The following is a 14,247-nucleotide window of genomic DNA, read 5'->3' as shown; positions in this document are numbered from 1 at the left end:
ATAAAACCATTTTTCCTGCATAGTTGTTTTGTGTGCCTATTCATATAATTTAACAGCAAACCCTAAAACCACCAAATCATAAACAAAACTGTTTGTTTTGTATATACTCGACATAAGAAATATGCAGCCCGACATCAGGTTTTAAATCAAAACTAGGTTCACTTTTTTAGGCTCATAAACTCTGTTTCACAGATGAACAGCTTAAAGTTACCTCACAGGCTGAAGACAACTTTAGGGTAAATTAAATAAAAAAGGGTTACCTCACTGTGCACTGGGATTAAAAATAAATGGGAATTTAATAAGTCATGAACTACTATTCAAAAATTAAATATATATTGTATGCTTTTATAATTCTGTTTTATTCTTAGACCTCTTCAACCCCAAAAATGTTTTAAATGGATTATATTTCCACAAATGTGTGAAGCTTGGGTAAGTTACTGTAAGGATACATGCAACTAAATGATTAATAGAAGAAACAGGGAAAACATAATCTTAATATGTTAAAAGTGCTGGATATAAAGCACAAACCTTTAAGTAAATCTAATTTAATGGGATAATATCAAAAACAGTCTCAGTGATTTTAGAAAGAGAGGTCAATCTGAAAAGTGAGGCTGATTACTACCCACACATTAAAAATGAATAAGAATCAGAATAGTTCTGAATGTTTTGTGACAGGCAGACACTGGTAGTAGCAGTAAATCTTTTTGTACTGTCATAACAGAGACTGCTGCCATGGATGCACTCTCTACCCAATACAACCGACTCAGTCAGATAAGATCTAACTCAGGAGGTATCTGCCCCACTTTCTATTAATAGTACAGTGACCAGAGGTACACATGAGCACACACATGGTCTTTCTTGATGTATGCACAGCTGCACTGACACAAACTCACTACACACACATGCAGACACACACCAACAATTTCATATAAACATATTATGCTGCTGTAAGAGCAACAGCACGAGCATTGAGAGCTCATTTGTACTTAGTCAGACTCAGTAAACAGTTTATGAAACAGACTGCTGTGAGGTCAGCAGGTTATTTATATGGCATGAGTGTCAGGCTCTGTGTGTCCTCTGGTTATCATATTATCTTAAAACTTAATAACTTACTAAGACTTACTAAGACTACTATCAGACTATCAAATATATACTATCAAAGTAATTTAATAATAATAATAATAATAATAATAATAATAATAAAAAGAGCAATGGCTACAGAAAGGCAGAGACAGTGAAAGTGAAACAACAATATTTTGCCCTTTCTTGTTTATTAAAGCTGCTGTCAGTGGAGAAAGTGTTGTGTAAAAGTGTTCTCACCTGCAGCATGAGCTCGCAGTCATCCCGGCCGACAAAGATCATTTCGCGGGGGAGTCGGTGGCGAGTCCCCCCGCTGCTCACCAGGAACCAGGAGGTCACACTCATCTCTGCAACCTGCTGCTGCCTCTGGTACACACCTATTGGGACAAAAACAAATCAGCAGGAGTTCAATAAACAGAGTTATCATTTAGCTACAGTGGATACCACAGCTAAAAACCTGCTTCCAAGGCATGAAATATCTTAATGGTAGGTTGCTCTGGCACATAGGTCTTCAAATCATGATATAAACATCAATATAAGAGCCATTGTTCAAATTTAACACCTCCTGGAACAGTTCTGAGAATTTTCTTCTGCCTCAGAGAGGTTATGTATTTTGTTGCATATTGTTGGGCTAAAAAAGACTAATATCTTGCAATTTGTAAAAATGAATTAAATAATTCTAAGTAGGGCTGTCAAAAGTATCGATACTCAAAAAAGTATCGATACTAAAACGTTGTATCCGGATACGATACTCATTTTCAAAAGTATCGATACCCCCCAAAACAGCAACACACACAGCCGAAAATATTGTTGTAATTGTTATTGTTTATTGTATTTATTTATTTTTTGCACTACCTCAGACCTGAAGCTTGTTATCATAGTCACAGTTTCTTCTACTTCTTTCCTGCTTCTTTCTACTGTTTTTTATTCAAAATATTTAACCTGTGGTTCTGTTAATTTTTACATGTTGCATTTTTCTTGTTAATAAAAATATTTCTGTTAAATTTTGGGGTCTTTGTTTTTATCCTTGTGCTATCGAAAATGGTATCGAGTCTCGAATATTTTCCTGAGTATCGATATCCAGTTGAAAATTTTAGTATCGTGACAACCCTAATTCTAAGGAGGGAGAACATATTAATATTTGCAATTGTGGCCCCAAGATTTGAAGAATATTATTTTGCCTCATCTTAATGAGAAGAAAATAAGTAATACGTTGTTTTAAATTACACACCTCTGGCCCAGGTAGCTCACTGCTGATTGACTGCTGACAACACAACACACCTAGGCCATCCTGCAGAATCAGAAGAAAGGAAGTTTTGTTAAATTCATCTTTCATTGAATATTCACAGAAGCAGGCTTACATTAAATGTATTTCTTAACAACAGAATATAAAAAGCCAATACCTATAAAAGAACAAATGAAGCAATAAAGGAAGGCAGCAGAATCACAGACAAAGTGTAAACATTAGTAGAGATATACAGAATCAAAACACTCCATCTTGCTTCATTTTGTTTTGCTGGTATGGGGAATGAGGTTGAGTGGGCGGTCTTGCAATGTGATGCCTTTTTGTCTACGCCTGAAAATGAACACTAGGGCAGCCAGTAGGAAACATCCTCTCTTTCTTTGTGCCTGCCCTGATCATTGCCAGATGTTAGAAGAGGAAGTGATGTAGGAATGTTGGCTGGTCTCTGCAGCAGGACATTTATTTTCGCTCCTGCCTATCTCCTCCCCTCGCTCTCTTTCAGAAGAGCTGGAAAGGAGGTCAAAGACAGCAACACTGACTTTCAAACTGTCCAGGCCTGGAAGAACAACAGTAAGAAGAACTAACTGATGGGCATGTTATCTGCATTTCTATTTACTGGCTATGGGATTGATGCTGTCTGGGAGCCATTAGCTGTAAAAAATTAAACAGAGTACCTTTTTATAATTTAATTTTACACAGTGCAGCAAGATGACAACAAAACGGAGTAGAGCCTCTCAGACTAAAGAGGAGACAGAGTTGTCAACGTTATTAAGCACATTTAAAAGATTGCTGCTTTGGTTACACCTTAATGCTGAAGTTTATACTGTGATTTAGACTATTTTGATACTCTTAATTATTTATTTCAAAATCAAACATTGGTTTCAAAGGGAAGCTTTTCATGATAATTTCATGTGGCACAAAAGTAACAGGAGCTCTGTCGTGTGTAGAAAGTGCCAAGAAAAGCCCATCAGAGAGGGAATTAAAGATTATTGAGCTAAGCTCTTGCTCACTTGACCTCATAAGTACTTGGTATACCAACTCAATAATCCCCTGGGTAAAATTTTAATCAACTGCACACCTCTGACAGTTCCTCGCACGACACTGTTGGGAACATGACTACACCAAAGCAACAGCTGTCTCCGATGTAAAAAGGGATCACTTTTCATCACAATAACAGCTCAGAATACCCAACGATTTTATATGACATCTGAAACATTTAATGAGGTCATTTTAGAGAGCTGTACTGTGATATAAGTAATCTGCTGCAACACACTGGCATATGTTGTGAGTGTTTTCAACATATTATATATTAGTTTTATCTAAAGCTGATTGGCAAGAATGGTACGTCCATATTTTTTTACCAAAGATTTATGTAAAGAGTGTGTGCATCCTGTTCAAAAGAAAGGCTTTATTGTATGAAATCCCCATTAACAATAACCATGACATAAGAGTCCCACCGAACTTAACTGAATTTAAATTTCCTAACTCAAACAAAAATCAATTTTAGCATTGTTCACCAAAATAACTGAAATATTACTGAATTTGGGGAGAGAGTGACAACAGATAGGAGAGCAAAGTGAGATTTGGTTTTCTTACGTCAGATCACTGCACAGACTCATGTTACGCCATTTATAACAGCCACCCATGGCAACACATAACACTTATTATGAACATTTATGACAGATATTATGGAAATGGGACACATATTGTGTTTAGATGCTGCACTGGAACAACACATTATCAGAGAAAGCCAACAAAAAGAACGACAACGGCATTGGCATTACACTATAATTATGTGCGGTTTCCCCTCCCCACAGTAACTGAAGCATCTGAAGGCTTGCCGTCTCAATAACCACTGCACACTCACTGCAGAATGCAACGTTAACGAGAATGTGGTTGAGGAGCCTGAATATGGTGCATACCAGCCTGTAAAAAACCTTCTTGCTATCACACATGAAAGACATGGTACAGATGGAGGAATGCTTTGGGAGGTCTGACGAAGGCAATACAGCTGAGAAGGATATACTGTCTGCTTTACATGTGCTCCTTACAGTACTGATGTTAAATGGTCAGATTACCCAAAATGTCTACATGCCCACACTTTGAGATTTCTTTAATATCAGCATCCACCTTCATCAAATTGGGCATTGAAAAAGTAGAATCACAAAATTCAACAGCAAATTCAACAGCAACACATAGTGTCCCAGTTACTCTGGATAATCAAAAAAACAACACTGAACATAAACAAGTGGTTTTTTTTTGTTGTATAATAAATTTGGGTTTCAGACTGTTGGTCATAAATAAATAAATGACACTTTGGGTTCTTGGAATTTCTATGGACATTTTCCCCTGTTGATTTTTATATTTTTAAAAAACGATTAAATGCAAGTTTGGGCAATCTGGAAAAAATAAAATATCACATATTACAAATTATACAACAGCTACAGTCCAGAAAGTTCAGAAAATTACATCATGTTACTGTAATGCAGCCTTTAAAACCTGTAAAGAGATTTAAACCATTTTGTTCAAACATTGTTTCCAGGCCCTAGTGCTAGGTGTGAAAACTTGTGGCTGTCAACGCCATACATATCAACTGTGCAAGATGCAGTCATAAAACTTCACAGGTGTATAGTTGAGACCAAAATAAAGGTTCAAAAAATGAAAAGTGTTGCAGCTTGTGTGATTGCATGGCAAGATGGTCTCTACTTTGCTTCTACTTAAAATTTACAATGAATAACCAACAGCATTAAAGGCCACGTTATCATCATTCTAAATATTGGTCATGCATAATTTCAATGTTGACATACCGGGAAAAACGGGTCTCATCGACATTCCAATCTTTCAGCAACATTCGTACTGGGGCTAATAAGGAGGAACAGTGACCTCATGGTTTTGGCAGGAATTCCCCTACCCCCAGACCTGCACTTATACTATCTCCCACATGCACACACACACACACACACACACCACACACACAGAATTAAGGAGTGAAAGGGCAGGATTATTCCAACATGACTGTGAATTCTTTGTGTGGAGGAGATGGCGGTGAAGAGACAGGAAGCACGCACTGCACTTCCTGGTGGACAGAGTTCCCTCATCTTTGAGTTCACAGTAGATGTGGATCTGATGTTTTTCTTATGACTGTTTGACTTGAATGAAAAACCATGTGTCATCCACAGTGAGCCTGCTCATTCACAGCTCAAAGGAATTAGAGGAAAATCATCTTCAGCATGAACAAAGGCCCAGAATTGAAGCAAATGAGAATGAGCACTGCTATTATTATTATTCATTATATAATAAAGTGTTCAGACATAAAAAAAAATAAGAGGGGTGATTATAAAGCAGTGCTGAATAATCAGATTTATTGGCTGTGACTAATCACTCTTACAGCTATGTTTCCATTCTCTGGCTAAATGTTGTATAAGCAGTCTTTTGTCTTTTCCGACAATTCAAATCTCTTCTCTCCATTTCAAACTAGCGAATCACAGACTGTCTGAAAGGTGACAGGAAGTGATGTTTATTTATACGGTCATCATCGAATACATTTGTTTGTTCCAACACATGGCCGCTGCTCTCCACATCTGGCGTATCCAGTGCATATCCCAGGATGATGCAACAGCACAACTCATCTGCCTAACCTCCCAGACCGTCACATCACCACGCTCTGACTCTGATAGCTGACTCAGACCACATCACACACACTGACAGCTGCTGTGTGTAGCCTCCGCACACAGATTTACACAAACACACACATGCTAAGCAAACCAAAGTGAGTAACACAGTAAGGGAGAAAAAACAGGAAGAAAAAAAGAGACTGGCACAGAGAGACAAGTCATAGTCTTGTCACACACATTTCCATGTGGTCTTATGATGAGAGCCAAACTTAGCCCCAGTAAGGGTGTGGTTGTCTGCCTACATTGTAAAAATGAAGCTTTATCTCAGTGTAACTACAATAAAACTTAACAGCAGCTACAGTGGATGCTTAAACCACTCATAAAGTTAAAAGCATGCTTGGCTAGGTGACAAGCCACGTGTAATGCTTCCGGAAGACATAACGACAAAAAAAGATAATTTCTTTTGTATTTCTCCTCACTGAGAAATCACTAAAAAATATGATTAAATTAAAAAGCTTTTAGTCGTTTCTCTGAACTTCCATGTCTGATTGGTCTTTCCCAGGAGAAATCCTCTGGCAGACAGGAGCTGATGCATTTATTGTTTACAACAGCAGCAAAAGCTGATTGTTCTGATATAAATAGCAACCGTTAGTTAGAGGAGCCCCCTTGGCTGAACAGACGAAGAAATGAGCAGTAACTGCAAAGATTAAACTCTATACCGACAAAAGAATCAAAGAAGAATATCATGATACTGACTCATTGCAAAGTGAGTTATTGAAAGCGTACTGCAAAAACACCACAGCAAAGATAACTTAGTGGTAAAGTTGTTGCCAAAATTATATAACTTATAGATTATGTAAGACAAGAAATTTAATGAAAATTATAATCAATATTGCAGCTTTGCAACAATGGCAACAAAGACAAAAGAAAGTATGTGGTGCTAGACAGCACCCCAGGGGTATAAGCAAGACCAATAAAAACAAAGAACATCGAAGGTCAAGACATAGAAAAGCAGCAACCCATTCCCTTGGAAATGCTGATGTTGGGTCAGTAAGTCAATAAGGAATAGACAAGGGAGACTGAATCGGTCCTGCAACTCTCGAGGTGTTTGGGGAGAGGGGAAGCCTACGGACCCTGAGGGCTGTAAAAAACAAACCAGGCAACCGATTCAAGACGAGACGCCTGAGCAACCTCTGGACAAATGGACAGACAAAAGGCTTTTCTAATCCCCAATGATTAAGTCTACTGTAGATTTACAGACTTGAAAGTGTGCGGCAAAGGAGGTACACAGTCTATTGTTCCTCTCTAAACTGTAAACAAAAAGTTACATGAGCTATTTTGTTGCTCTTATTTATTAATAAAATTAAATTATGTTTTTATTCTATTTTAAAATATTACTTCATCACCTGAGATCATGGTGGTTTCACAGAGTTCATTGTGTTTGCCTAACATACTCTGACACTAGGGGTGGGCGATATGGCCCTAAAAGAATATCATGATATTGCAGGCATTTTTTGCGATAACGATATTCTTGACGATATTAGGAAATACATAAAAAGATATAGAAAATATGATTTTTTTTAGTCTGTATAAATAAATAAAAATCTAAAATGTAGTTTGAAGTGCAAATCTCAACACTTGCCAAATAGAAAAAATGTACTCTTGACTCTTGAGTATGATCAAATAATAAAAATAACCATTTAGGGGTTCCGGGGGCATATTTTAATGAAATATTGTAAAGGAGATTAAAGGTTCTTGTGTGTTTTATTTAAGGCATCTTATTTTGACAGTCTTCTTGTAAATTCTGTGGTGGATTCTCTTAACACACTGTGCTCTTATTTTGAAAGCTGCATGTGTTTAGCGACAGGGAGTAAGTAGCTTTTTGTGATTAAAACAACTTTAACCACTACATCAAGAAGTAGGAATGTTGCCAATATCATGATATGCATTTTTTATAACCATGAAAAAAATATACCGATATAATTGTGAACGATACGATATGGCACACCCCTATCTGACACACTATGACAATGTCTAAATGTACCTTTCTACTTGTCTTATGTGATGCTAATGTCACATGGCACTTTGATTGACAAGTAAATGTAGCTCTACGGGGCAGCCAGTCAATCACAAAAGTTATGTTTGACTGCAGTTAAATAATTAACTGTAGTATGTATAAAATGTTCTTTGTCTAAATTTGAGATTGCACAAAGGAGCACGCCATGTGCTACTCCAGGGATATCAGTCTTTAAGTCTTTGATTCCATTTGACATTTGAATCAAGTTGGCCTACTTTACTTTTCATAAATGAAGGATAGCTGGCAAAAAGAAAAACACTAACTAGCAACATTCTGTATCAAAGGCATCCTTTGAGAAAACCTCAACAACAACTGGAGGCTAAAATACCATGATAAGCAGGTCTGTGTTAAGTGGATGACATTGTTAAGCTTCAGTAAGTGACTGTGTGTTTACACCAGACAAGGATGCTTTCAAACATTTACCTGGACAATTGAAGATGGAGGAATATTTTGACAAACATACACACATAAACAAAGAGATCATGTGCATAATTTGCTATCTTTTTCTTCTATTCAATAGCATGTACAACCTTGATTCCAAAAAACATGGGACATTGTGTAAAACATAAATAACAGAATGCATCAAATTCAGAATTTAGAGATATATTTACAATAACAAAAGTTTATCAGTTGAATACATGTCGCAAAGCATACTGTTTTATTTACATTTTACTTACATTTACAACTTCCCAACATTTTTGGAATCTGGGTTGTATTTACAAATGAGAAAGAGAGACATGCTTACTGAGTAAAGTGGGTCATGCTTTCCCCACAATGCTTTGTAAATCTGGATCCTGAGATTGGAGTAGGATCAAGTGGACTAAATGTATATTATGAATAAAAAATTTAAAAATGCAAATAGAGGAATAAAATGAAGAAAATCATTCATTCTATTGAACAATGACATTTTGAATAGTCTATAATTTATACAGCCAGATAAAGACTCTACACCAGCACTAATCTCCAACGACAGGACCACAGCACCATGCAGGGAGATAATAAATCATTATGGTGTCAGTATAGCACCTCAAATCTGCAGAAACTTGAGGGCGCATGTGTATGTGTGGCTTTGTGTGTGTTAATGTGGCTTATACATGCAGAATGTGGGTGAAAAAAACTATCCCAAGCTGCAGAAAAGACCATATGGTGCAGAAAAGCAGTCACACACGTCACATGCACAGTTGGCAAGAGGAACAAACAAGCAAACACCTCCATTTAGCCAGCATCCTTCCAGCCTGCCTCATTGTTTTTACCATACACATCCCAGCACTCCCCGGGCTATGAGACAGAAACCCACATGTGCTTGGTGACCCCTGTGTTTCACATGACCTACAGACCTACATATGGACATTTACATTTCACGGATGTAAAGAAACTTTAAAGCATACAGTTAAGAAACACATCCTGCCCTTAAGCATTATCTGGGAAAATAAAGTTATAATTCATGTGGATTCTAAGGGGAGGGGGGAACCAGCCCTCTGAACAAGCTTCTACTGATAAAGAGATAATAAAAAATAGATTATTAATAATCCAAGAGAATTAATGAAGCACATGCCCTACAGCATAGTCTTTTTCAGTGCATGTAATTCATTCTCCGAAGCGTGTGTGCAGTGCATTTTTCAGAAAATATATTGAAATACACTAATTTCTGGAGGCAGCTTTCTCAATAGGTCACAAGCTCAGAAGAATATATGTAGCAATATGCAAACTTTAATGAAGCCGTAAAAATATTATGTGCAATAAATATACTAAAGCTGGTAAAATCGGTTGATTAATGCAATAATTGACAGCTATTTTGATAATGAATTAATGGCTTAAGTAATATTTGAAATTGTGAAATGTTCTCACTTTTTTGTAGCATTTGACACTAAACAATTAATGGAGAACATAAATGTTAGATAAGCCCATAATGCAAATTAGTTAAATACCTGTATTAAACCATCTTCAACTTGTTCCTAACAACAAAAGGTTATTTGGGGAGTGCTTTTATGGTCCTGCGTGGCCCACGCTGAGCAGATAATGATTGACCCGTGGCACTTTAACAGGAACATTAGTATTTGGCCAACCCTGCCATGCTGCGTATGGCACCAGCATTTATTATACCCACAGCATCAGACAAAAATAGAGTGAGATCTCTCTCACCCTGAAATCTGCACTGGCACTTGGGAGGAAAAAAAACATCGCCGTTAGCATAACAGGACAATCAGGAGGGAGCCTGGCAGAGGGAGAGATGGTAATGGAAACTGCCCAAATACAAGATCAATATCTGCAGTGGAAAGAAGCATAAAACACTAGAAAATCAGAGGGGAGTATGTTACACCCCAAAACAGATGTGAAGGTCACTCTGTTTTATTTTTCATTTTGAGAAGTTAAATGCTGAAAAAAACAAGACACACCCTTCATGTTCCATAACAAGGGAGAAGCTGATGATTATGTATATAAACTGCCTCATGCGCGATTCTTGTTTTCTGCACTTCTATCCTGTCTCTCCCTTTCCTTACCACAGACTTTTTTTTCACCTCCCTTGTTTCTCTCTGTGACTCTGCACACCAGCCTCACCAGGCAAAGCTATCCGACTCTCATAACCCTTTTAAAGTTTCTACTCCGGCAGATTACAGAAGTGAATTTCACTGCTATTTTAAGCCACAGTCACCCTGGTACAAAAACACTTTAAAAACATTTGGAAAGAATGGAATAGAGTAGAATATGAATTTAGAGACTAGTTTGCTTTCAGTCACAAATAACACTCCCCAAACACTGAAGTAAAATGAACTCACTTCCTAAACTTCCTACTATACACAATGGCAGTGGGCAGGCCGGACAACAAAGTCCTCAATCCCAACTATAGACTAGAACAGAAAATAGGCTCATATTATTGAAGGAAACCCTCACTATGCATGTACACATTGCTCATTCATGATAAGAATTATGATACAGAACCAGAGACACCTTTAAAGTAATTCCTTGTGGATGAAATAGAGGATGAAAAAGCAGGATTTCACTTTCTTTTTCTCAGCTCGTTTTTCTCTGCAATTTATGATTAAACTAACCAATCACAACTGAAAGCTTGTTGACTGGTTTCCAGTATGTTAAAGGGAAAATAGAATACGAGAAAACTTCAAAAACTATTAAAAAAAAGAACTACTTCTGTTCGTTCACATGATATCGTCTGCACTGCAATTGTGTAAATGGAGGCAGACTGGGCTGCAGTCTAGCTTGGACACTGCTGCTACTTCCTCTCCGAGAGTGCAGCAACCGTCCTGTGACACTGACACAGTTTTTAAAAATGCAACCGCCTGTGGAGTCAACCGGGCTGCCGGCAACCACATTTGCAGAGAAGACAGGAAGAAGGCGGAAAAAAAATAAGAGTGAAAGGGAGAAAGTAAAGGAAAGGAGCAAAGTCGAACTGGATGGTATTATCTGCACATTCTATGGCTCAAACCCAGAAAATTTGAATTCTTACAGCTGAGGGTGGAGACTAACAAGACTCACTGATGAGCAGCCTTTAGCTCTCCAGCTTTTCAAGAACACATGTATCCAGTATGAGAACAGTGGAACTGTATTATAAACCTGGGTCTGGAGTGGTACCTGAAAGGCCATTGGATGCAATTAAGAGAAATGATGATTTAATGCAATCAGGGTGCTGCTTCTGCTGTTTAAAAAAAATGCAACTTTTGCATTTGTCATGCATCTTTCTCTAGCATTTTAACTTTAATTTAATATTCATTTAATAGTCTTTTAACTTATAAATGAGACAATAATTACACAATTTTAAATTCTGCATAAATTGGTTTGTTAGAGGCATACAGATAAGGTATCTTAAATATATTTGTCAATGTATGGTGTAACATATCAGTATTAAAGATCCTGTAATGCAGTTATAGCACATATCCCCCCCCCCCCCCCCCCCCCCCCCCCCACAGTTTTGACATCTTATGTGATGATTACAGCGAAAATCAAACTCAACACAAAGAGAGCGGATGCATGTAGGCCAGCTACATCTGCCCCACGAAAACAAAGCCTCCACACAGAAGAAGAGGAGGGGGGTCCGACATCGGGAAACACTCTGCAGCTATAATACATTGTGAAATGCATACTTATAATGATATACCCTTCAGACAATATGAATAGACCCAAAGAAGACACCGAGATTAATGTGTTTCCAGTGAGATCAACACAAAGCGCTCACTGTAAGCGACCTTCATTGATGTGCATCCTGTCTAGATAGCCTCCGTGCGGTCACAGGAGGATGCAACTAATAGAAAAAACAACAACTCAGTAACAAATAATAGTCGCATAGAGGGCAAATGTGCCCGGTGCTTTTTACAGAGGCAGCAAAGTGGCGAGGCTGTGTCGCTTTACAAAGGCAGAGCAGGGCAGGCTGGTCATGCTGCTGCTGCTGCTGCTGCCGACAACAGTAGCCATCCAGTTAGCCAAACAGGGAGTCACACCAGTTTGTTTCGCCGTTATGAGCATAACAGGGTATTTCCCGAGCTTGGTTATTAAATATTACACATTCAATTTTGACTCCAGCCTTATTGATTCCGACATGAGAAGCTTCAACATCTGCTGTGTGACCTCGTAGAATTTTGTATCAACATTGAAAACCCACATTGACATCAATAGAGGGGGAGCACAAAAGCAGAAAAAGCGACTATTTTCCTTTTTTCTCTACCGCAAACTTCCAACGGTCGACCAGCTAGCTAAAGGCGTACTGTGAGCTGTGTGTTATTTTTTACTCTTGGCTAAATTAAAGTGTAGTCTGCTCCTCACTTACCCTTTTCCTTTCTGGTGTGTGTTTCTGTTGAGGGTGTGTGTGTGTGGAGCCCAGCCCTGCCGCTATTGCACTCAGTCTGGCTCTGTGCGTCGGCCTTCTCCCCTCCGTTGCTCAGCAATAACGCTTCTCCCCGCAAAATAGCGGCGAGCGGACCAACGTCCTGAAAGAAGCGTCAAAGCGGCGGAGATCACAACTTCCGGTCACAACTTTCAGAATAAAATCAGAGTGAGCGTGCTGCAGAGATTTGTGAGTGAGCGATATGTCCCCTAAGCCTTGACGTGACAGACTGTGTATCTAGGCAACCATATGCACAAACAATCATGTGACCACAGATTAAGTAAAAATGTAGTTCAACTACCCTAAATCTGTGGGGAGAGATTAGCACCTAGAAAACAGTGATATGAAAGTCAGTACAAAAGAATATCATGTTGATGCTGTGGGTATTTCTAAATTAATTGTATACTTTTATTCACTATTGTTTTCTCTCTTTTTAAAATAGTATTACATTTTAAAATTGCAATACATTACAAACAAAACATGCAATAAACATCCAGTATGCCTACCATTACACAAAATCAGAATTAATGACATGATACAATTAATTAGCAGATGCCTGTGCTCACATGGCTGGAAAAAATATCAATTTACACCTCTGCAGGTAGTCTTAAGTGTGACAGCTGTAAAACAAATTAACAGCACCATGGAAGGTTACATTAAAATGTGACACTGTGACATAAGGCATCTTAAATATCTTTGTCAATGTATGGTGAGACATATCAGTATTAAAGATCCTGTAATGGTGTTATAGCACATCTTTTGCTATTTCCCTCCCAAGTCTGACATCTTTTGTGATGATGACAGCGAAAATCAAACTCAAGACAAAGAGAGCGGGTGCATGTAGGCCAGCAACATCTGGCATCTGCCACACAAAAACAAAGCCTCCACAGAGAAGAAGAGGAGGGGGATCCGACATCGGGAAACATTTTGCAGGTCATTACATTGTGAAATGCATACTAATAATAATATACCCTTCAGAAAATATAAATAGACTCAAAGAAGACAGTGAGTTTAAAATATCTATAGACACATCTGCAGGTAGCCTCAAGTTTTTTGCTCTCTCTCTCTCTCTCTCTCTCTCTCTCTCTCTCTCTCTCTATATATATATATATATATATATATATATATATATATAACATTCAAACAAGTGGCTCTTAAAACTTTCTTTTTATTAAGTGAAGCAAATTTTGTGTAGGGATTTTACATGGGTTTCAACATGATTATGTTAATTGGACTAGGCCCATGTGGCACCGGTACTTCCTGCTGCTATGATCATTTGGGATGGGTGATATAACTGAGTGATATATACAGCTTATGACAGGCATGGGAGCTGGAAAGAAAATGCCCTACAGATGGCAAAATAGCTGACATCATTGTGCACAGTCTGGATCAGAGGATT

The 14,247-nt window shown here is 38.0% G+C and overlaps 1 protein-coding gene across 4 annotated transcripts in view; it reads right to left on the bottom strand.

Moving 5' to 3' along the window:
- Positions 1–12,877, bottom strand: part of cep170aa (centrosomal protein 170Aa) — a 42,703-nt gene extending 29,826 nt beyond the window's left edge. For all 4 annotated transcript variants that reach the window (XM_059358796.1, XM_059358797.1, XM_059358798.1 and 1 more), the window contains exons 1-3: positions 12,792–12,877; positions 2,312–2,371; positions 1,321–1,457 (exon numbers count right to left, since the gene is read on the bottom strand). In XM_059358796.1, coding sequence (XP_059214779.1) covers positions 1,321–1,425 — 105 coding nt within the window. In that variant the 5' untranslated portion in view covers positions 1,426–1,457; positions 2,312–2,371; positions 12,792–12,877. The remainder of the gene's footprint in view (positions 1–1,320; positions 1,458–2,311; positions 2,372–12,791) is intronic.
- Positions 12,878–14,247: the final 1,370 nt, after the last annotated feature.

Source organism: Centropristis striata, chromosome 20 (assembly GCF_030273125.1).
Source record: "Centropristis striata isolate RG_2023a ecotype Rhode Island chromosome 20, C.striata_1.0, whole genome shotgun sequence".
NCBI classification, from domain to species: Eukaryota; Metazoa; Chordata; class Actinopteri; order Perciformes; family Serranidae; genus Centropristis; species Centropristis striata.
Note: the sequence above shows the minus strand (reverse complement) of the source record. Positions and strands in the feature narration are given on the sequence as shown.